This window comes from Ischnura elegans, chromosome 1 (assembly GCF_921293095.1).
Source record: "Ischnura elegans chromosome 1, ioIscEleg1.1, whole genome shotgun sequence".
Lineage (NCBI taxonomy): Eukaryota > Metazoa > Arthropoda > Insecta > Odonata > Coenagrionidae > Ischnura > Ischnura elegans.
The window spans coordinates 162,563,321-162,589,566 of NC_060246.1; the positions used below are offsets into that span (position 1 = coordinate 162,563,321).

General features: G+C 39.4%; 1 protein-coding gene across 1 annotated transcript in view; it reads right to left on the reverse strand.

Annotated features, from left to right (window-relative positions):
* Window positions 1-26,246, reverse strand: part of LOC124171715 (protein tweety-2) — a 124,110-nt gene that overhangs the window by 73,669 nt on the left and 24,195 nt on the right. The window contains exon 2 of the mRNA XM_046551015.1: window positions 21,553-21,757. Within this exon, the coding sequence (XP_046406971.1) occupies window positions 21,553-21,702 (150 nt within the window). The 5' untranslated portion in view covers window positions 21,703-21,757. The remainder of the gene's footprint in view (window positions 1-21,552; window positions 21,758-26,246) is intronic.

Sequence of the window (26,246 nt, forward strand, 5' to 3'; positions counted from 1 at the left end):
GAATTGTACTTAGAACAGGTCGCTAACGCCAACACACAAAGCGTTTCTTTGAATCATTTTTTACACCCAGCATTTAATATGCTACATTGCAATATTCTGTATTTATGAACTATTTCCGGTTTCGTTTTCCAAGAAAGATGTTTATTTGCTAAATTGTGCTAACCATGCTGCATTTAGGCATTATCAATTTGCATTTTAAATGATTTTTTTGCACGAGGCATTTCTTTCAGTTGTTTTATTATGCTGTGAATTTTTCTTGCATTCATTACCACAATACGAGTGTGCATTAGAAACTTCCACTTATATCCGCTTAGTATATTATTTTAACCCTTTTAAAATTCATATGGGAAGCAATTGAGAGTATGTACAACTATAATTATTCGAGGCGAAAAATAGAAGACTTTCTCTCACCACATAACCTTTTCGTATAATTTACTTGTCTTTTACCACATTCATGTACGAAGGTACCTGTCGATAAATTGTACTTATAAACCAAAACGTAATTGCTCAGTATTTCGAGGCCATCCGCGTACACGACAGTGAAATATTCATGAATTGCTATGAGAAAAAATTACCCTGAACCAGGAATCGAACGGCGGAATTTTGGCTTTCCGGGCAGACCAGTAAGCTATCCAGGTTCCTCGATTCCCATGGCAATTGTACCGAGGCTCAGGGTACTAGATGTTAGGTGGAATTTCCACGGTGATTCAGGATACATGCAATTTTAACCAGTAATTTCAAACTATAACCTTTCGCAGATGAGTTGATGACGTCAAAATCTTTACGTGGCCCCGCTCCTCCGCTATCCCTTGGCCTTGTGCATGGGCGTCACGTGGTTCACAATCTTTTTCGTTCTCTTGAGCGCGCTTCTTCCCTGGCTGGTTTTCCTTGATTCGAGTAAATGAACCAGATCCCTCATGACGCCAACAACTAAAGGGAATGGGGCCAGTGGCCATATCCCCGAGCGTTTTCTTATTCCACGCGTGCAAGCGGAGAGGCTGGCTGGGTTAAGATTGTTTTTTCGTGCACCGTGGCTTGCGGCTCCGTATTCTTCCAGCGAACAGCGATTACGACTGCGACCGAAGGACGCGCAATTACTGATGCTATTGCATCACGCCCTCACATTCGCATATCGATGGCTAAGTTCTAACAACACGTATCTCAAAGATAGCACCTTTTCAGGAGAGCAAAAGAACGATTATTTTTTTTACTTGTACACTGAAATTATAAACCAAAAGTCAATATATATACAACTGAAAAAAGAAGCATTAATTTGCAAACAAAGGGTTGTTATTTGCTACTATTTCATTTTTTAATGTTATTACTCTTTGTTTAAGATATCTGTCTCAAACAGGCCGAATTTGAGATACGTTTTGTTAGAACATAGACATCGATATCGTCTTTTTATGCGCGATGCCTTACTCCTTCAAAATCTTTCGCTTCGTCACGAATTTCACGGAGTACACAGACAATGAACACCGTCAAAATTTGGCTTTTTCTCAAACAAGAAATATTTGCATCTGGGAAAATACCGAGGGATTTTTTCCCTAATTTCAGATCCGGGAAAATCATGACGTTAGAGGAATATAAACACGGATGCATTTAATCAAATTTACACTAAAATGGTTTTCGATGGATAACCGATATCCTCAAGATGTGTCGATCACCGGCAAAGCATCATTTTTAATAATAATAACCCAAACTTTAACAATCAAATATAATATGATTGTTTAAGTTTGGGTGATGGGAAAACATTCAGGGGGCGGGGACAAGGGGGATGATGATATGAGTAATACTGCATATGACACCCAAAAACGCCAGCCGAATACTAATTAAGTGGTTCATGTACCAACACCAGAGTAAAATAAATACTCGCGATTTTCCTAGAATTATACAATTTATTACGGCCCAGGTTACAATGTTACTAGGTACATGATATTCTAGGTACGAATGGTGCGCAGAGCAATCAATTTATATATTTTTTAACTGGAGCGGTGGAAGAGTGAGGTGGGGGAGGAGTTGGGAAAACCTGAAGAAGAATGTGAAAGGAATGGAATGGGAGAGACTAAAACAGGGGGAGGTGATTCCTGGAAAAACCGGCCAAATTTTAGGACCATGGTGCTCCATACCCATACAAAAGGGAAGAAATTAGAAGCTATGGAACAATCAGAGATTAGCTTAAGAAAACATTCCCAAATTCCCCTCCAAAATGACCATCGGTACAAATCGAATTCATCCCTACTATCCCTCAAATAGTTACACTAAAATTCCTAAATGAATACAGTTTCTTCTCCTGACCTTCCTTATTATTACAACAATGTAGTGTTTATGATCTTGGAGTATAGGTCATACTACATACATAGTATGACCTATACTCCAAGATCATAAACACTACATTGTTAAAATTCCTAAAGTTAACTGATTATTGTGCTGATGCTAAAGTTAACAAAATCAGATGTGTCCTATTTATGAGTTCATACGTTTTTCTCGCTGTTAATTATATATACATATGTATTTTTTTGTTCTACTCTGTCATATATTTAGTCGCATTCTGTGAAATCGATGTATAATGTAAATATACATATTGTTTGTAATATTTCTGACTCTATTATATTTATAACCATGTATGCTCCTAAGGGACAAACTTGTCCCGGAATAATAAATTTCATTTTCTATTCTATTCAATTAATTTCATCTCTTCCCTCTATTCCGTTCACTTTCTTCTTCAGGTTTTCCCATCCCTTTCCTCCTCCTCTTACTTCCCCACTCAAGCAAATTGCTGTATAAATTGAATGTAGTAAACACTAGTGATGGGCAAAGTCGATCATTTTAGTGATTCAATCATTTTGACTCGAGTCACATAAGTGATTCAATCAATTGATTCAATCACTATGATCGAAAAGACTCAAATGAATCAAGATCGAAAAGACTCAAAGGAATCAAGATCGAAAAGACTCAAATGAATCATGATCGAAAAGACTCAAAAGGAATCAAGATCGAAAAGACTCAATCAATGGATGTAATAAATCACTTTGAATAATCGAATAAATATTGCCTCATCTGCGAAGAGCATTGGTAACGCTGATTGCTATCCATATTATCATTTCATATACTATTTTGATTGTGAATTCCTAGATGAGTAAATTAGATTGCAAAAATGAAGGAAGTAGTGTCATGAAAATATTTGGGAAGGCAAAACTGCCACAGTTTCTTAACACTTATAAAATAATTTCTAACTATAGTTGATCAAAATATAACAAAAAATACACCACACACTATGCATGAATCTGATCTGCAGGATAATTTTATGAACGGCACAATAAAATGTAACCAGCTTTAACTTCTACTTCTTAACGTTCTCCTACAGGAGTCATCTTAATATTTTCCTTTTACGTGTATTGGTGTTATTAATACTGATAACTGCTGGAAAACATTTAAGAAAAAGATTACACAAGTATTTAGTTCTTCATAACATAGTATTTAATTTTCTCACAACTATTTCTGCCCTGAGGAAAAGAGATCAAGCATCGATCGTTCCAAATTTTGAAACGAACCGGAAACCGAGATGATTGATATGAAACCGGAAGTCGGAGTGATTGATGATTGATGATCGACTTGTTTAACGAAATGAATCATGAGTCATTTGATTCACCTAGTGATTCAATCTTTTTGATCGAATCGTTCATGATCGACCCATCACTAGTAAACACCATTTGTAACTCAAAGTTAAGGTAGTAACATACCCTGAACCTTGAAGATGACTTACTAACACTGAAACCTAGGTCGGAATAAATGTTATAATCGTGGACAATTGCAATTATTTATTCCAAGGAGGAAAAATTCCACTCCAACACACTTGAATCTTGGGAATTTAAAACCAGAGTAAAAGGCTAACCGGGGCACAAAAGGGAATTTCAGGCAGAGGGTATGAAATAAATGGTGGATCGCTCATGGAAGACTCCTTTGAGGAAGGTTATAACAAAGCAACGGTGAGCAAAAGTAAAAAAAAAGCGGTCGTTAAACAAGTATTTTTCGTCAGGGACATCAAAATTTCATTACGAGGGTCATCTGAGTAACAACAACTACGATTTTTTTCTCGGGATTAGCTTCTGATAGAAACATATTATTTATTTAAAATACGCGTGCACTCATTATGAGATAGCAGCACCGAACGGCACACACAATTCTAGCAGCAGCGAGGACTACTGTTGTTACTTTAAATAGCGACCTTCTAAGTATAAGAATAGCGTGGACGCTCACGGAGATAACGAATGTTTGCCGCGTCACCAATTGAAATCCATCGCTATTTGTTCGAGACATGCGGTCATGGAGTCAATAGATGTGTCGTTCGATAGAGCGACAGTTCAAAGAAGCCAGAACGCCGCGTGCGACAAGGCACTGAAGCAATCTCGGCCTCGCACCAGTCGCTCCGATCGAGAGGGGGGAGAAAATCGTTTTGGAAGATCGCCGAAAGGACTGTGGAACACATGGCCCCCAAAGTTGGCATTTCCGAGGGGTCTGTGCGCACATGAGCTATCTATCCTGGACGGGAACTTGAAAATGCGAGCATAGCGTGAAAATCGGTGTGGAATGGCTACGCGTGTTCTCATTCATCAAGAGTATCATTGTACCAGCACAACGGGCGGACTCTGCGCTGCTATTTTTTCGTGACAACAATTTCGAATCGATCTCTCACGCTCACAACTCACCTGACCTGCCTCCATGGCAACTACTGTTTTTTTTCAAACGGTGAAAGACAGTCGTGGTCGCCCCTTTCACTAGCCGTGCTTTCCAGTGGTCTACATACTACATCGCCAGCGGCTAAAATGGGCGTGTGGCGTTAGGACACCAGCCGTTAACAAATAAAGAGGAAATACTCTAACAAAGTTCTACCAAGCATTTATTTAAGTCCTTGATTGTTCTTATTATAAGATCTACGGAAAATCGTAGAAAGGGCATAGCCGAATAAGAGGGTGAAAAGTCCCCCCTACCGGATTTTTCCCGGACTTGGAGCATAGGATTTGGGATCAAAAAGGACTAACCTCCCCACACTTACAGCCCACTAGAGGCCCACCAGGGCCGGATAGCTCGAAAATTCGATTTCCACTAATTTTTTAATACCTCGGGGTAGAAAGCATATTTTTCAATGCAGTTTGCGACATTTGAGGGCTTTCTTAATGGAGCAGATGCCCAATGTTTTTCACAACATTTCAATGGTATAAGGAGAAATGGCGTCGATTTGAAAATTTCAGACGCTAGTTATCATTAAATATTTTTGAGAGAGCCACAAAGAAAAAATGTGTTTCGAAGGAGTATTTAAATACCTTTCCGCTAATGTAATGAAAGAAGAATATTTTGGTGGTGGAACACCGCGAAAAAAATATAATATGCGATTTTGGCCATTTTTTGCTGTTTTTTCCATGACCTGTGCCCCCATAATAACCGTTTCATACCATCTTGCTCATATTTAGTACTCTCATTAACGCTCAAACACATACCGATTGTAATTCCAACCACAAAATGATGCCGATATTCTGAAATCAATCTTGCAATCGGCACATCCAATGAAAACTTTCATGGAAAAGGGTGACATTTTGATCCTAGATAGAGGATTTCGAGATGTCGTGACATACTTAGAAAATGATCTAAATTTCAGTGAGCTGATGCCAGCGTTGAAAGGCAAGCAGGCTCAATTGACAACTGAAGAATCAATCCAGATTCGTGACTAAATTAAAATGGGATGTGCCCTTTCCTTCCTCATAGGGAATTTTTTCCTTTCTGTAGAATCATTAAATCATGGTTTCGCCAATAGTAGGACCCACCCGCCTCTGTGACGGTCCGGGATTCCTCTTCCCTATCCTTCCAATCCTATCCTTCCCCTGGACGCGTCGTCCTGCACCTCGATTATGTAGATGTGACAGCGACGACGGCGACAGATGACCACCACGTTCTCCCATCACGTTCCGCTGTATCGCGCGATCATGTAAGCCACCGTCATCGCGCGTATCATATAAGTACGAGCGCGCGAGGTTGGTATCATTGAGAAATCTGAAGAGCCAATGAAATCCTTCGACACATCTCTCAAAAGAGAATGCGTCGTCTGTGGAGTCTTTGAAATAACGGAAATAACAATAACAAACAACGAAAACATAAAATGGAGGCAGTTCAAGGCTAAGTACTTCGCTTCGCCAATAGGTGATATTATGATAAAGTACTCGTATTATGGTAAAGTTATGGGGAAAGTGTAGTATTACTTTTCGATGTGTGATAACGTAATCTATTGTGTTAATGCTCGCCGGGAGATGCTACAGTCATTATATTTGCTATATCGTAGAGAATGGTCGAAAAGTCGTAACGCTTGGATGGAAACTAATTAATGTTGAAATGATAATGGAAGTGTAATCGCGCTAGCGATTTGAATGTAAGTAGTTATTAGTTGATTTATGACGATTAAAAAATCGAAAAGGAGTTTAACTATGTTGATATATTGGAGAACGTACTTGGCAAATGTTGATAATTAAACTTCGAAACATATTAATTGACGTTTAAATCACGGATGTACTTCGATTAGCAGTAATTTCCAATTTGCTGTGTGAAAATAAAGCTGCTCAATCGAATTCACCACCATGCGCATATAACAATTGAACAACGTGGACATCTAATAATGTCAAGAGTAGAAATGTCTACAGTAGAAATAATTAAGAATTTTATTAATTTTTACTCCATTATAGGGCATTTTTAAATTAAATAAACAATAATTTTTGCTAACATTTGCATTTAGTGCTCGTTTTTATGTCAGCACATACTTGTCACCATCGGTTTCGAACGTGATAGGCCGATGACGCTCGCAGCGTGATAAAGAGTGCGATCACGGTTTCATAATCGCTGCTATCACCTTCCGTCGTAGGAATCGCGTTGCACCTGGCAACGACATCGCTCTCACCCTTCTCACAGTTACATAATCAGGGTTCTGCTCTCAGCGCGGCGATCCCTCACATCCTTTTTCCTTCCTCAGTCCTTCCCCTCTTTGAGATGGCTCGGGCGTATAAGTATAGGACTTGGTTCCCGGTCCTCAAGACCCTATGAGGGCCCTCCCTGGGTTCCCGAAACCCCTCTTCTTATTATAAGAAAAGAAATATTCCCACACCAATCCGTTCGGCAAAATATCTCTCTAGATTTATACTTTCTGTCGAGCTTGGAAATACACATCTATTTCGTATGATGTTCTCCGTATCCTCTGAAAGATATCTATTCAATTCCACAAGATATCTAAGCTCAGCACACAGCCTCCGAGTCTCCAGCGCCTAACACCCTAATTCGCTTAACAGGTGTGTAACGCTTTGTGTACGCCAGTACCAGGTTTTTTTTAACGAATCACGCAGGTTTCTTTAGTATTTTATTAGGTTCACGAATTAATTCTTTCTGGACTAGATCCCATATACTCACTGTATACTCAAGGTTTCTACGGAAGAATTGTAAGATTTTCCTTGTCCATAGAAACATCTTCCCCTTCCGTAGATATTTCAAATAACGATTTCGCAAGCGGTGGACCACGTCGCCCTGATGACGGCGGCGTTGGGATTTCCCCATCCTCCTCCTTCCGGCCCTATCCTCACCCCGAAGACGTCATCGGACCCCCTATTCGCGACTCAAAACTCCGATGGCGGCGCTGAAAGCGGTGAGTAATTTGCCCTGACGCATCGAGGATATTGTTGTGATGATAACATAGGTGCAATAGGATGAGTCGTCGAGCCACTGCGATAATTAAGGTAGAAAATATCTAAGAAGATTCTCTTGGCTTTGAGGAGGTATTTCAATTCCCAAGGGCAACGACAAATAGCAGTTAAGATTAAGGAATTAATAAATCTCAGTTGAAATATCCCCTACTATCTCACGGACATTACTCAAAGGTTTCCTAATGACCATAAATGAGTGACTGCGATGAAAATAACATTATTCTCAGCCGGCTAGAAAAGAAAAATTGCAATACGTCGGTTACCCCAAGTGCATTAAACAAACAAACCACCGTCTCAGTAAATGATGAATTGTAGAAAAAAATGGCGACTGAAAAGGCATTTTACATTAATATGAATGCTTAAAATATATTTCTTGCGACGTTATGATGGCTTAATACAAAAAATATAATTAGAAAAATCAGAGAATTCCCAGAAATACCAACGATTGGTCAACGTGGTTTCCTTAGGTATCCTCGGAGCTCTACTTCCTAGTTCGGCCAATAGTTGGCGTACTGCTTGTCTGGATTCTCGAATCGCGTCGGCGTTTCCTTCCTTCCCCTCCACACCCCTCTCTTCGATGATCGGGCGGAGTAAGTTGGGTGCCGGCCCTCGTGCGTTGGCACCCTTCGGAGGACGCACCCTGGGTCCTCCGAAGGTGCTGCACATTCAAGGAGCAGCTGGACGAGAGCAAAATAGAACCTCCCATTCGCTTTTTCATCGGAAAATCTTCCCACTACACGCATGACGAATCCTAGCTTTTTCAGGGCACTGCCACAAATATTTCTTAAATGTATTCTCCATTATAGGGACGACATTATACGACCCTGATACCTCGCTACATCGGTCACCATACTGTTGACACCATCCACAAATTATGTTTATGGTGATATCTGGAAGGCCTACGCAAGGAAAGTGCAGCCGTGCATATATACTCTGATTTCAGTTCTACTCCCCACACCTGACTCCGCACATGAACATTATTTAAATCCTGAGATAAAATTTCAAAGGCAGAGTGATCACTAATTTCGCGATAGATGACAGCGTTATCAGCAAATAAACGTATTTTAGTGCTAATTGGGGAACACAATTGGCATTACATTTCGGGAGTAGAGACTCATAACCCTGATTTAATGCGTATGAAGATTATATGCCAAGCCAAGCGGAATTTTCTTTAATAGCCGAGTCTGAGCTCCCAGCCAATCAGCTGTCTTCTCGGCATTTCTCGAACGGGGTTGGTTTCCATACTACAGTTGACTTCTTTATTGAATTTTCAGTCCATGCATTGCAAGGGTAAGGTGGGATAGGGAATATGGGAAGGGATTAGGGCACATTTAGGGGTTCTATGCTTCGGTTTTGAAGGAATATTATAGTTCTAAAGATTCATTGATATTGTTTTGTTATTTTTGGCAAAGGAATGTTGGAATTTAATAGGAGCGGCCTTGAGGGAAACTAAAATGGGCGTGAATTTTTTAAATTCATTACGAATTTTCTAATAGCTGATGAACCAGGAGGCACCTGATATTTTCATAACTGTTTTATTTTCGCGCATTTGAATACGTTTTAGATGAGTTGCGGTGGCATGCGGCCATACTGGTGAGGCGTAAGTCATCAGCGGTTTTGTTGATGAATTCTAGAGAAGAGATTTCGTCTTCAGAGACAATGGAGATGCTTTTCCGCTTTGGATTGCTTATCGAGTGTATCCTTCCTTCTGAAATGCAGCCGAGAATCACATTACTTTCGCAATTTCCCGACACCATTATTCCTCCTGATTAAAATTCGTTCGCTCGGTCCGATAAACTTACCCGTTGTTATGGCACTGTCCCTCGCTTGTTCTGACTGACTGCCTTATTCCGCGGGAGACAATAAAAAAATGCACTTCTGAAATTCTACTCAATTCCAAAATAATATTTCGTATTTACCTATTCCAAGGTAGGATAGATGGTCTTCGCCTTGTTGAACATGTAATTTAGGCACTGAGTTACTTACTCCCGCGGATCGAAAACAAAAGAGAAATCACGCCACATTCAAGCTGGAAAAAGATGTCGCGAACGAAAGTGAACGTGACAATAAATACGTAAATGAAAAATCAAGCATTGAAAACTTATTAAAATCACATCGAAAAATATTTCGCTATTTCATAAACAATGAATCCAATGAAAATCAGAGAAATTCATGTTTCCCACAGAAACAGCTGGCATTACAGTTATTTCGTCATAACGTCCTAAATTAGCGTTATTTGCAATTTATATTAAATACTTCCAATTATCAATTTGCCATGATATCTTTACGAAATAAGTAACAAATTCGATATTGTTTCACATTTATTTCGCGTTACGGTCGCGCTGAATTGAAGGTGATTAAATAAATTTTGAGGAAGGATTACCAGAGTATCCCGAAAAGTATCATAAATATTTCTGCAAATGCCGACTGCATGTTCCTAGTGTTTCTCTACGTATAAGTCTTTTTCTTATGGGTATGTTTGCACCCGCCAATTAGCGATTTCTCTGTTCAAATTCGAGGCTACAAAAAGTGTCCAGTCAGCCATCGTATTTATTGAAGCTCCGAGGTGACTCACTTTAGCATTTATTTTCCACATTAATGGAATCTTAAGAACGTCAGATGAATATTGGACTCACTTTTCACATTATTCCCCCTTTTTCCATTCTGTGTGAACTTCAAGCAATTGAACACAAAAATATGCCGTCCATATCTCGTGAGTTGGTGATGTAATTAGGGTAGCGAGTAAGGAAAGAAATTCCATCAATAAAACAAAACCTTACGACCGTATTTGAATCAGCCTCTTTCACGTAGTACGCACCGCATTGATTTAACCCTTAACCGGTGACGTTCGGTCTGAGAGACAGCTGCATTTCTAAAATTATGAATATTTTCAAAATTGCTATTTCAAAATATCTATTATCCTCGTGAAAGTCATAATTTTGTATAATAAGGACATAGCACTCTTTAAATTCAACGTTCTTATTATTTATTTCTGAAAATTTGCAACTGAATTAGAGTAGCGGTATGTGAGACCTCACGTCACTAAATTGGAAATCCAACAAACGTAATGCTGGTGGAAATAATTCAAAAAGTTGTTAAAACAATTCCTAGTGATTTTTCAAGAATAATAATAATTTATAATTTTTAAGGAATCATTTTTAGTTGCATAACGTGGATAATTTTGTACTTAATTAAAAACTCCTATAATAATAACAACTCAAGTGTTTTTGATATCAGTTTTTTGATCCTGTTTCACATAATAATTTTTACTTAAAAAGTTGGTTCGTATTGGGAATGGATAATATTTAATATAACTTTTATAATAGTTGAGAAGTCAAAGAAACATTAAACTAACTAAAAATGGCTTTGCAACGTTTTATGAATTTTTGTTTTATTGCGGTTTCCCAGACCGCACGTCACTGATAGTGTAACAAGAATTGCACGTCACCGGTTAAGAGTTAAGGATGGTATTCATATGGCCTTCCCAACTTCTGCATTGCTTTCAGGAGATGAATGACGGAGGGAAGAATTTTGAAGCATTTATAATGAGCGTTGCAAGTAATTAAACGCGTGCATGTGTACGTTCCCTCGAACGCCTACCCTTTCCTTAAGTCCTATTCGTGCTGACGTCGCCTCGCGTCCCTTCCTTCGTCTATAGCCTAGTCCCCCTCCCCCCCCCATCATAACTCTCTCCTCCCTTTCTTTATTTATTTATTCCGAAGGGAGGGGAACGGGGGTGGCTTCAGAAAGCAACGGGTAATGGCGGAACGCGCAAAATAATGACAAATGCCGGTCACTTCAAATATAATCCATTTGATGACAGATGGATGAAGATTTTAGCTGTAAGAATATGCTCTGGAGGAAATAAAAAATGCAACGTAAGCATGCATAGTGATACGTGAAAGTCGCACGTGCGATAAATGCGACATTGATGTGATACACGCGAATAAATGCGACATAGGCGCGATGGCTGGACTTTTGTGATATTTAAACCACAAATTTGCCTTTTCGATGCCAAAATTCGTAAACTTAGTGCCGAGCCCACCCCTCGCGGCGCCACTGGACGCCGGGCCTTTCTGTTTCACAGTATTTTCATCGGCAGCTACTAGAGAGGAATCCTAGTAGCTTCTGCGATGTAAAGCAAATATTTCTTGCCATCTGGCTAGAAAAAACTGAGTTTGGTATTGCTGCACTCCACACAATCTGGACAGATGTTTGCAGAGAGGTTTTTCAGCCAGTACAACCTAGTTGTGACTGACAGACGCAACTAGTTGAAGGAAGAGTGTTTTGAAACTTATTCAATGTTGATTTTCAACTAGCGTAAATGATATTCAAGCAACTAATATAATTTTTAATTATTTACTTTATGTCTTATTCCTTATTTTATTATTGTAATGCCCCATAACTATTTAAACTATTCTGTATTTTTTCTAATAACTATGATTCATCACACACTTTGTCATCAAATACTAGTGCTACATTATGAAAATAAAGAAAAAAATAGATGCTACAAAATGCTATTAACTGTAATTGAAAGTGCTATGAAATTAAAATGAAAGTTCTATTTTCACGTATATCTCTAAGCATGCAGCCATTGTAACGCTGCGGTGCCGAATCCACATAAAGAGTCATTGCTGTGGCATTTCCGATTATCCAATATCAGGAAATTTTATGACAGAGAAAGGTGAAAAGGAAGCCTCACCTGAAATACTCTTTCCGTTCGCTGTCTGTTTGGAATTTGTCCGGTGCATGAAGAAGGCGAGGACGCCCAGAGGAGGTCGCCTCGAAAAATGTCGAGTTTCCTTTCCGCGCGCTCACTCATCAGGGAAGGAATTCCCGTCTTTCTGATGACATCGACATTCATTCAAAATGGCACGAGGCATGCCTCATTCCCGCTAGACCGGTCTTTCTTTGATTCGGACGCATTACTCGCTTCAAACTAACGCCATCATGTTGACAGGACACATCGAGTAGTCTCAGATCAACGTTTGCTTGCATTAACAAGTAACTCAGGCTCCCAGAACGAAATATTTCTCATGCTATTCTCATTCATATTTCTCACGAGGTCCTCGTTATCAGGGCCGGTGATTACAGCATCAGAAATACTTCGCAATTGGAACCAGTCTACGAGATTTCACTGTCAATGAGCCTTTGGAAGTTTGAATTTTTCAAGAATTAACTAATTATACAATTACTTATCTAAATTAAATTAATTTATACGTACCATAAATTTTATTATAATTTATATGTAATATACTTAATTAAATATGCATGAAACTAATATCCAAGGTAACACAGGGTAAATATATTTCAGCCTACAAAACTATACGTAAAAACTCTTCTCGGGATACCGCGCGGGTAAGATTAAATGAGAGCGCCGACGTTTCGGGTACCGACTCGCTACCCATTCTCATGGCTCATTCTCATTTTTTTACATGTTGTTCGCCGGGAAAGTGTTAAATCTTCAAAACTATAAATAAAAATTGCACAAATTAATCATAAAATCATATTTTAATATTAAAAAACGTGTAACAATGAAAACTTAAATAACACGTGTAATATGTGATAGTATAAGCCAAAAACCCTGAGCAACAATCGTCGAGCACTATATATTTTTCTACGGCCACCAACCCCTCATACCACCACCCTTGCCCAAACACCCCTTCCTCCCCCTTCCAGCATTGAAGACCAATCGAAGACGATCATCACGGGGTCAACACCAAGCAGGACAAGAAGAACATGATCCGATTCGGGGACTCCATCCTGACGACAGCAAAGTTCAAGGCGACAGTGAAGACTCACGTGGTACCCTCACCCTGGAACCTCTCCTTTCTTTCTTTCTCTCTTTATTCCCCTTCTCTTCCTATCCCGAGACCCTAAAAACTCTTTATCTCACAACCATCAATATTCCCAACACTTCCCAAACCCACTTCCCAATCATTCCTCTTAATCTCTCTTTTTAGCCGTTTTTTACATATTGAAGGGAGAACTTGACTGCACATGATACACTAGAAAATGTTGTTATAACGCGTCGTGCGAAAATAAATTCAGTTTAAATAAAAGGTGGAGGATTATTGTGCCACGAAATTTTAACCCTGGGCAGCTGATGCCAGTTGGAACAAAAATTAATGATGATGTTTACGTCGAAAACGAATTATTTTTAAATAGAGTAGTTTCCTTCATTAAAGAAAACGAAAGGCATTGATTGCGATTCGTTACCCACCATCAGTGTATTCATAATATACAAATTATTTGGTTTTAGAAATCCCAGTTTAGGCGAATGGCAATAGTCAATTTTAACCTTGAAAAAGGCCAGATTGGCGCCCATGCGATGCTACTCCACGCGACGTCCCAGGGACCTCTTTCTATACGAGAGGATAGGAGTTTTACATCGTCTGAGATTACCAATGCATGCATCTGGCACAGAGCTCAGAGAAACATGTCTAAATAATCACCTATTAAAACTGGCTAAGGTCGGAAAGTTTTCATCGTTTGATAAGGTATTAATAATCCTTATTTAAGCCAAGCGCTACCTGCTAGCAGCCTGCACCGCAGTGGCGCACATATTCTCGCCCCAAGGTGACCTCACTCGGCGGCAGCTGGAACCAGAATGACGTCACACGGGCTTTTCCCAGCATTCATACTTAGCCGTCGCGTATTCGCGCGCTTGAAAATTTTCACTTTTCATTTAATCGCGAAAAATAGATATCGTCATTTAAAAATCTAAATGCATGAAATTCGTACTCCAGGAGTAATAATCTTTCGATTTAGGCAATAAAAAAATAATAGGAAACCACCAAATGCTTATTAAAAGTGCTCGAATATCGCTTGATGTCACGTGACCTGAAACGTCTTCTGACGTCATCGCACGGTACACCATTCTCTTCGCTAAGAGAGTAGAAGGGCAGAGTTTTGATTTAAAAGATATCGAAGTAAAAATCATCAACGAGCTTTGTAGAAGTTCCTCAAAGGAAAAATTGACTTGAGAGGGATTTAAGAAAGCACAATACCACAGTTTACTTTTGGTCGACTCCCTTATGGCGGCTGATTTTCTGAAAAATAGTGATTGCTTCCAAATCTCACCAGACAATCACCTTCATTTGTTTCAATAGCGCCTTAGCAATAGTCTGCTATTTGACGTTGAAACAGTAATTATTTTCGCCAAATTCGCGTTTGAGCCCCTGCATAGACAGATTTTTTATCCACTTCCTCAGTCTGTCATCAGTGGATACCGTGCCGTGACGTCACGCTCCGATGACGTCGTGTTTTCAAGCAGGCGATGAAGATTAATTTTCAAATACTCATAACTCGGCTAAAAAACATTATTCATCCGCGAAAATTTCGGCGAGCATATTTGAGGTATGGACCTTCTTATTTCAGTACTTTGACAAAATTGTGCATGTTCTCCATAGTCGTGATCCAATTTTTATTCGATCAACTATAATACCGGTGGAGATATAATTTATATTCCCAGGGAAATGGTGAACGTCTCGCAAAACTTTTATTTGATTGAAATGCATCCACAACTAAATTTTGTAGCTTTATCAGGGTCCGGACTGGGGTTTTTAGACTTTAACAAGAAATCGTCGAAAGCGGGAGTCAGCCAAGTCATTGGTACGGTAAAATATGATATTTTTAAGACTAAAGTGCGTGCGGTTGAAAGACTTACACTAATCCTGGCCCTGGGCTTAAGCTCACATTATTATCATGATACAATGTATTAATAAATAAAAGCGCACTCGAGAAAATAAATCGCGTGCTTTGGCATTACATTGCAGTCGTGAATATGGGACGGAACAACCGCTGTATTGAAAGTATTTTTTAAACTCTCGGCTGCGGATAAATTGCATAAATTGATCCACTAATATTTCGTGCATTGATTTTCTATTTTGTATTTATTTTGCACCAATTTTGATCTTTTTGTAACGATGAACACTTTTCTGTGCACTACCTTGCCTTGATGCTCACATATTTTTTTTCTGTTCAGCCATTAATTGTGTCGCACGGCGACCCAATCTAAAGAGAGATCTTTTCAATTTAAATATACAGGAAAAATAATATATATGACGTAATATCGCTGCATATGTCGCTCCACTGTTTTTGATGCTTCGGTAGATTGTGCACTCATCTGTAATGAGTAGAATTTTGAGTCAGCTCCTATAAGTATGTCATTTACGAGTGTTCAAAGCAACAGCGGATGTAAAACGCGTTATTGCGTTCAAATATTAACTAAATTTAAGTAGGTATCTAACTTAAAAGCGAACTTAAACTTAAGGTTTCAAAAACTTTGCATCGATATAATATTAGCAAAGTGCTGTTTGAACTACCTTTCTTCGTCTGTCTTCCCTTCTTTGCATTCCAATTTCGACTTCATCTGATTTCTGCCGACGAAAGCCATATTTGCTCTGCTGTCTGCCGTTCCTTCGTTCCCAATATATAAATTCTCACAATAGTCTGACGTCACAACTGCCGTTCCGAGGGTTCATTGTCAGTCCCAGCCAGTTGCTACCTCGGAGATCAGGCTGGCTGCATATACGGGAACGAAGAGATTCCTAGCGTCACGGGTCGCAGCTTATTGAACAATCTGTTGACACTTTACGGTCTCGAGGAGTTCCAGCGAACAATCGAAGCACTCGCGGAATAATGAAGTGTAAACCTAACGGATCTACATCTACATAATACCCCGCAAGCCGCCTAAAAGGCGAGTGGCAGGGGGTGTTAGGAAACCAGCCGTCTACGCATAAAAAATGAAGTGCTCTACGAAGTTGGGAGTAGCATTTATTAAAGTCCTTTATGGTTCGGGGAAAAAACGAATTCCCTTATCTATCCGTTCGGTAAAACATCTCTTAATTAATCGCTTCTATCGGACCTGGAAATATAGTGGGGCTCGTATATTATGTTCTCCGTAGAGTCGGATCGGGTGGCATGCAAGTCTGTGGTCGGAAAATGAAATCATTCGTATCCCTCTCATTGAAAATAAATAAAATAAGTTGAAAGTGGAGATATACATAATTGTGACTCACAAAAATATAAGTATTTGGGATTTGATAGTGATTCTTAAATAAATACGATAGGGAAAATAATCGTTGTCATTTGGACTCCAACCTAGAGCGCCCCCGGTGATAGAGGAGGCACCGTGCTGCAGAGCTTTTGGCCGCGGATAAGTGATTAACGATATCAGCGGTGACTGGGAGAAATGAAGAAAGATTTCGTGCTTTCCCGGCGAATGGACTAAGTGAAGAGTTCTCGGGATCGCCACCGGGTCAGGAAATGCATAACTGCCTACGTTTCGATGTCCGACTCGGTCATCGTCCTCAGGGCTGTGAAATATCAGTATCTCAGGCATTAAAATCTCAGTATCTGCCAATGACCGTGACATTTTATGTTCATGATGTACCACTTTTTTTAGTGGGCAGCATATCCTTTATGACTCTGTCTTAAATTATAATTTCGGAAGACGGTTCAATCGTATCTGGCTATGACGATACGACTAAATATTCTTTCTTGTCGATTTTTTTACTGCGGAATTCGTGACTTAATTCTTGTAAAATGGTTTTTCATTTTGTGCTAAGAATGTTCACGATCATTCACTGCCCTGAGGACAATGACCGAGTCGGACATCGAACGTCGGCAGACATGTAGTTCCTGACCCGGTGGCGATCCCGAGAACTCTTCACTAACTGGGAGAAATGCTGCGCCGAATCTTTACTTGCGTTCTGCTCTAGAACCCGGGCATATCGCTACAGGGAGCTTCCAGACTTGATTGATCTACGCACCTTCCTATGTCTCTCCGGTCTTTGCATGCTACAGCCGAATCTGGGCCCCGCTCCGTCGCTTGAACGCCCGTTGAATCTCTATTGTACGCTACCGCCACAATCCTTTTCGTTACGTCTCCCTCCATATCATTGGATCTTCTCTTGGCAATGCAACTCTCGCTGATCGCCGTGTCTTCACGGGGGACTCTTCATAAATACAATTAATGGCAAATTCAGATCATCCGACCTTCTTCGTCTTTTCCTGCTTCGTGTTCCTTTTTGAATTTCATTATTTCACCCCCGCCTTTCTGTCTTTAAACCCTCTTCTCTATTCAGACTACCTCCCTCCAGTAATTCCTATTCAAAATGCGTTCCCAATTTTGGTCATTGTATTTCATCCCTCATCTATCTCGCACCATCTACATCGTAATTTTCCCCCTACTTCTCATTATGAATACTACGATACTTAGTTTTTCGTTTGTAATAAAAATGATGAATTTTATTTTTTAAATTGTTGTTTACGTTTACCTACTGTGTTAATTGTTGTATTTGTTATTGTGATTACTTCGTAACTGGTCTGGTGCTGTTTTTGGTCTGTATTAAATAAATAAATAAATAAAAATATGGGGAGAAAGCCGTGACATTTTCCTACATTTCTTCTGTGCTTTCGGAAAATGACTTCGTCATATGATTCCCAGGAATCACGTCATCACATCAAAGTCTCCCAGTAAGAGCGAAGTATTTTAAGGATGCTATTACGCATAAAATTACGCTACTTTTACTACCACAACTGCAGGTTCTCCTTATGTTGAATGATGGCGCGACGGTAGAGATAATGCACCTTGAATTAATTCCATGATAAGTATTTAATTTAACAAAACCGCGTTCAAGTGGATCTCCCTTGGGACGTTGTACCCTGCACGATAACTTGTTAATTTTTATTAAATAGCAAGAAATGAGAACAGAGTGAATTGACCAGCTCTTCAACGAAGCTATTTTCTCCATGCAGGTCATTGCCATACCTTATCGTCTACGGAACACTTGGAGGCGAAAGTTTCCCGCGCAGATCTGTCCGTTTCAAAGTGACAGCGACTAGTGTTTGATAGCTTATATGTCAGTCAAAAATAATAAGGTGGTTTCCTATTCTTTTTTTATTGCCTAAATCGAAAGATTATTACTCCTGGAGTGCGCATTTCACGCTCTTAGATTTTCGAGTGACGATATCTATTTTTCGCGATTAAACGAAAAGTGAAAAACTTCAAGCGCGCGAAAACGCGACGGCTCAGGTGGAATGATGAGAAAAGTCCATTCGACGTATTTCTGGTTCCAGCTGTCGGCGTGTGAGGTGACCTTGGGGCGAGGCTTGAACGCTGATACGACGCAGGCTGCTAGCAGGTAGCTGGGTACCCTACTAGCAGGTAGCGCTTGGCTTAAATAAGTATTATTATTCCCCTATCAAACGAAGGAAACTTTCCGAGCTTAGGTAATTTTAATGTGTGATTATTAAGAGATGTTTCCCTGAGCTCTGTTCCTCATGCATGCATTAGTAATCTCAGACAATGTATAACTCATGTCTACTCGTATAGAAACTAGGTCCCTGTGACGTCACGTGGAGTGGAATCGCATGGGCGCCAATCTGGCCTTTTTCAAATGAGGATAAAATTGGCCATTGATAGACATCTAAACTGGGATTTCTAAAACCAAATAATTTGTACATTATTAATACACTAATGGTGGGTACGGAATCGCAATCAATGCATTTAGTTTTCTTTGATGAAGGAAACTACCCTATTATACAAATGCAAAATAAGCATCAGTAAAAAGGACGCTATATTTTACATTGGATACATGGGACCAAAAATATTTGTAGGAATTTTACTCAATTTGTTTTCCAATCATCAGATGATGAAACCAGACACGTCGAAATGTAGATCGTACATTAATATTTATTAGGAATTACAAAGTTTTCTTTACTTTTCAATTTGTTTGCGTTAAGAATGGAAATAAATCGTTCTTTAACTAGTTCTCTATCTCCGCGGTAAGTTCTAACTTTGATGGCATTTAAATTCATTGTCGTCCAATATAATGCACCATACTTCTCAATTAAAAAGATATGTAGCATTGCTAAAAGGCTGAAAAAGTTTCATGACGTGAGGAAAGATCGGAGAAAGCGACAAACCAGCGATCATCATGTAGGCATAAATACTGCTTCTCCCCCCACTGCGAATCTTAACGATTCCAAATACATATACTATAGGCTAACGCCTAAATAAATTTGAATTTGCGTGGCTCGGCGTTATTTTTAAACAACTGTAGCCATTTAACTCGCAATATATGATTCAATAACCTTTCGTTAAGATTCGAATATCAGCCAAAGATTTTCATTCTTAAAATGCATAATAATATGAACAGTACATGCCTTAGTTCAAATGGAAATTCGTTTTAATTCAGCAGCAAATTGATCATAATAAAATTGAAAAAAAAATAGCTCGTAATAATTGTGGCAACGTGTTAAAATTTAATAGTTAGTCTGGCAACACATGTGGAAATGGAGCGGTATTGAAAATGGAAATATCAACGAGGAGGAGAGCGTGCGCTTTGAATGGATTGCGGCATCAGTCTACGTGAATTTCACGAAATAAAAAATTTATTTCCATCGGGAAAGAAATGTACGTTGCCGGAGGGCATTGTTTGATAGCGTCGTCTGGGAGACGACGTGAGGGCAGAGACACAGATTCAGTGCACTTTGCTCAGCGATCGCTTGATCATGACGCCACGATCACTCGGTGAGAGCGCGCCTGTTTAAACGGTGCGCAGCATTACAACCACTTGTTTTCCTCCCTCCCACCCAATGACTGTCTAATCTTCGTATTCAATAGAGGATTCTCTAGTTGACCACCAGATGCCTCATCACACACCGCGCATTAAATCAGATTTATCAAGTTGGTCAAGACGGTAGAACGATCGGAATTTCACCAATGGGAAATGAGCCCCTAATAATAAGGACTATTTACTATTCACAGTCAATATTATCCATTTTCATAAAAAATTGAAAGTTGTTCACTAAAATCGGCAAAAAATATGAAACCATGGGATGGATACAGCTGAAACGTTAACAGCTGACTAGTCACGAATGCTACTTTCCAGTCAACATTGATTTTTTACACTAAGAGAGCCATTCCTCGGAGATTCTAAGGACGTATTGAACGAACTTCGTAATCTCTCGACCCAATGACTTTTCAATGCTATTCCTGGCGAGGGCAAATACTGATGGAAAATAAATGGATCCCACAGCACTCATCGCCCCTTCCTGCGGTAATTAATGAAAACCAATTACAACGCGCCCTCTCATTAAATATACGTAGCAGTATGAATATTCTACGAGACAAACTTCCATAACCTCTATCTGCAGTATCCTTAGATTTCGTAGTTCGCTCAACCGGCGAGCAATCAGTAACGTGACGTGACGTCCCTCAGTTCCGTGGAGTCAAACACAGGGGCGGATTTAGGGGGGCGGGTCATGAGGGTCACGAACCCTTTTCCCCCATCAAATTTTATCAGAAATGTTTTATTTTTATCAGTTAAGAGTTTTTATCTTCTTATAAAGGAATGACGGGAGTATGTATGCATTTGCATGGTTACAAGTCACAAACGTAAGAGAAGTTTGAGAGTTCTATTATATCGTAGTGTGTGGCACTCCCTAAGTACTGTAAAAACACCCCTCTCTTCCGGGGAGTATTCATTACTCCCCGGACGCAGGTCATGACCTCTCCCACCATACGCGGATCTAGGGGGGGGGGGGGCGCAGACCCTTAAAATATATGCAAGATGTTTAATACGGTCCCATTATCATGGCGTTCGTTTTGTATTACGAGGTATCCTTGTGCCCCTTAGAACAAAATGCTGGATACGGCCTTGCTTGTGCCCCCCCCCCCAGAAAGAAATCCTGGATCCGCCCCTGGTCATACTGCTCACGGATCACGAGTGATCGCACAATGTGTCCATTGGATGGTCAACGCTAAGCGGGAAAAGTCTATTACGTAATAGGGTAAGTAACTCACCTCGAGGTACGCTTCACTCGCCGGGTTGAAGGTGGAGTTGACTGAGCGCAGCGCGATGTTCAGATGCGGCAAAGAGTGGAACAGCCAGGCGAGCAACGGCGGCGAGTAGTCCTCCTGCGCGCCGCCCGCGGCGCTGCCGTCGCCCGACATGGCTACGGCTCCTAACTACTCAACCTCCGTCCTCCGCTCGGCAGCCCATCATGCCCTGCAAGAAAAAACAAAAGGCAAGCCAGTCGTTAAAAAAAAGAAGCAAATATTGGCCAATTGGGACTTAACGAGCCAAGGCAATTTTTGGGGACACAAACGGTTGCCGCTAGGTGTCTCGCCGACCCAAGTCATGAGGCCGTTCATAACCACAGCCCTGGAGCCTGAGTCAAGAGTCGTGCTCCGCGCCATCATCCACGAATTTTGTCATTTTGCAGCGCCCGTTGAACATTTTCCCTGAATTCTAGAATCTATAATTTCCCCGGCATTTTCATGCAACTTCCAGTCCCGATTTTTATCTCCCTGACTTTTCCATGACCTTTCCTTTTTCCGATATGACAAGCCTGAAAGATTCATGGTGAAACAAAACTCAGTACTATTCCCCTAACTTTTATTTTAACTTTCTACTAGTTTCGACGTTTATACCGTAATTATGAAGACTAACAGAGCAATAGCGTACAACGTCCAGCCTTATATACCCAATTGTTGGGTATATATAATGCTGGAAATTGTACGCTATTGTTCCATTTGAGCAAATACCCAATTGTTGGGTATATAAGGCTGGACGCTGTACGCTATTGCTCAGTTAGTCTTCATAATGACGGTATAAACGTCGAAACTAGTTGACAATTAAAATAAAAGTTTGTGGAATATTACTGAGTTTTGTTTCATCATGAAAATTTCATCGTTCCACCAAATAACGCCCAAATCAGTTGATTTTAAGAGTTCAATTCCGATACCTTACAGCCTCGCAAAGAAAGAGGTTCACATGGAACTCGGAAACACTGTTTGGAATCGGTTTAGTCGAAAGAAAAAAACCGAAAATAGTTGAAATACATGAAAACAGACAGTAGAGCAACGATGTTTTTCGTTGACACAAATAAGGTGAAGTCGAAATTGTAATGTGAAAAGGAATGGACAGAGGAAGAAAGGAAGTTAAAACAGAAATTCGGTCAGGTTTTATCGATGCAAAGTTTTAGAAACCTAAATTGTTCGTTTACGTTTATTTAAAATGCCCTAAATTTAGTTACTGGATAAACGCAATGATGTCTTTTTGGTCTACTTCAGTTTTAATATCAATTCATGACTTACATGTTACAGCATACGCAAAATTCGTTTTACTCCGGATGGTTTCACGGCCTACCGAAGGATCAAAACTGTGAAGACAGGTGTACTCTTCAAAATGACATCGACAAATTATCCATAAGTTATACGGCCAAAAAAATGGATGTTTGTCACAGAAAAAGCAAAAAAAATAATGTTCACGTGAAGAAGAAACAGGGATAATAATTCCCACATCGGGGGTTTATTTCACATCCAAACTAGATTGGGGAAGGCATATGGATCAGGTACACAGAGATTCATATGAAACACTGTATGGGTCATGAGAAATATTACAAGAGAGTACAAAAGAAACCAAATAAATGGGCATGGTCCGTCTTTTGTTTAAATATGCTACGTCAATGTGGGATTCTCAAAGTAAAACAGATATTTCAAAGATAGAAAAAGCTCTAAGAAAGGCAACCGAGTATACTCTATGGAGTCATGTAAGGGAGACCATGTCAACACATTGCCTGGGTGTTTGGGATGTAAACCACTGAGAGTAAGAATGACCATAAATAGTTTATTTGGGGTCTACAAAGCTTTTACAAAAGAGCGTGCTTGGCAGGAAATAGGTCAATAGCTGGACTCAGCCTTTTACGGAGGAAGAAAAGATCACAACGTCAATAAACGATTTTAATTTCTCTTGGTGAATACTATAATAAGCCGACGTTTTGATAAGACGACGTTTCGATAGACGAAACGTCGCGTCGCCTTATACGAAAGAATTAACCTGGCTGAGAACCCGAGAATAATTCATCAATCGCAACGTCAAAATTGAATTCAGGAAGCAGAAAACGGACATTTGGAAGGAATCCATCTAGCAGCGTAGGGGAATAAGGAAGGAGTAGAATGACCTTCTTCCAGATGAAATTTTTAAGATCTTCCCGGCAACTTTTTAACTTTTTAAGACCTCGATTCTTTTTTATTTAATGTGGATCTTAAGGAAAAATTGAATTTTCGTTCCTCTTCTTTGCTCTTACGATGGTAAGCATTTAATTTAACTATTTGGCGATTGAGCAGAAGTAACGATTTTTATTACATTAATAAGTAAATGACAACAATATTTAATAGCCCAGGCCTGATTAATTATTTTTCACGGAGACCAATTCGTGGCGCTTGCCCTGAAGGTGAAGCTGTCTCTAGGCGATAACAGGGGACATTTTGAACCGCGTGTGGACGGCTCAAATTAACGGGATTCATCAACTTAATAAATGCGAAAAAAAACAGATCCTTAAACGCAAAACGTGTCCCAGTTCGCGGGCTATTGATGACATTAAAAGATAGACCATTGGGTTTATCGGACTACATTTCAAGTTAACTAATTCAAATTATAGGAAAGGACATGATAATACTTACATGTTATCGTTCACAATCGATTATAAACAAAAACTTAGAACGCGTCAATTACATGCATAAAATATTACCAAGAGTAGCTTGCAATACATTTTTAATCAGTTTGATGTTATATTTACAAGTTACTCTTCCACATGGTTAAACCATTACTTGGTAAAAATGTCTCAGCTCTTTTCAACTCAGTATAATTAATAGTAGCGGGCGTAACTTGGTGGAAATCCATAATCGCAAGAATAGAAGGATCAACAACTTGAGACCGAAACCATGGTCGGTCTCAATAAATTACTATGTGGAAATAGCAAAGTTGTTGATCCTTCTATTCCTCTTTTCGAGTCGATAATGATAGTAAGGTTTTTCATTACTGGAGGAAGAGTATTACATATTTTACTGGGGCAATTATTTGGGCCTTCTTGATACAGCTGTAACACAGGCCAACAAAAAAATTTTGTTTGAAAACTTTTTTATTTTAATAGCTGATCTTTATAGATTTTGATGTGCCGAATCCAAACCTGGCCTTAGTTTTTTTGTATCACCTATAGTTTCCAAGCAATGTGTATTTAATATTTAGTCTAATACCCCTATACGGTATACAGGGAAATCAATGAAACACTGTGTTACACCATAAAATTGTTTGTATTTACTACAGCGTGATAATACAGGGTTCACTTGTCCACTGGAATTGGTCTACATTTTCTTTCCCTTTTTTCCTTGAAGCTTCTTGTGTAGCTCTTTCTGCGATGAATCGCTTGCTTAACTTCTCGGTGAAGTATCAACAGTAATCCCCATTATCTTCGTTCATTAGACCTTCTTTTTCAATTTTATTATAACTATAAAAAAGCTGTTTAATTCTAAAAATATTGCTTGATTTCATGAGTTTAACTGTAAAATGTGAATAAATGGTGGGGATACAACTTTAAAACCATCATATTTGGATTCAGCAACTTTAAAAACATAAGAATAAGGTATTTTCAGTAAACGTTTTTTTATTGCTGGCCTGTGCAATCAGTGGGAATTGTCATGAAAGTCATTGAATTTTTTTGGTTGTACATTTGCATATTTTGTTTTAAAACAATTACAGTCATACAGATAAAGGTACAAGGTAATTCCAATAGTTAATGCTGCATTAAATGAGGCCTACGGGAACTATGCTTCCATAGGAGATGGTCATCAAATGGTTGAAAATTGTCCATGTCTTTACAGACGCCACTGTACAATATGTAACCTAGTTCCTGAATGAAGAAAAACTATCACACGCGATTCGGAACAAAGGAAATTGCTTCTGAAGCAGAGAATCGTTCATACCTGCGCCCTCCGCAAAAAAACATAGCTACTCATTCTGAACAATAATTATTTGATTCATTCGTCTATTTTATCGACAAACGTAACTTTACTCTTTCCGACCGATTCTTTTCGATGTTTTTTCGGGCTACCATTTAGCAAATAATTTTGTTCGTCTTTTTTGACTTCATAAAAACTCCACGAGGCTAAAATAACCAGACGTAATTGCATAAGGTGTGGAAAATTACAAAATTTTGCGTGTACTCCTCCTATCATGGGTGTGTATACTGTAGACATGATACTTGGATCGTAATCCCTAATGTCTGAAAGATGCGTGTTCTTGGTGCCCATCAGCCAGCACTTAAAGAGTTATTAACTGAAGATATTTAGGATAAGAAATCGTATATTGCTTAGGGTTGGTGGGCATTGCGAAACTTGCATTATTTAATATTCATTAAGAGCGACGGGGAGGGGAGCTGATGGATCTCTTTGGAAATTATTATGACTTATTGCAGATAGCTCCATTATTTGCAAATACACTAATCTCTCAATAATGCAGCACTTCACTTCTCAGCCCTGCCAGTAATCCGGCGTTTTTATACACGCAGCGACCACGCGGGTAGCTCGGTAATAGGGTAGTTTCCTTCATCAAAGAACGAAAGGCATTGATTGCGATAACATAACATACAAATTACTTGGTTTTAGAAATCACAGTTTAGACGAATGGCAATGGTCAATTTTAACCTCATTTTAAC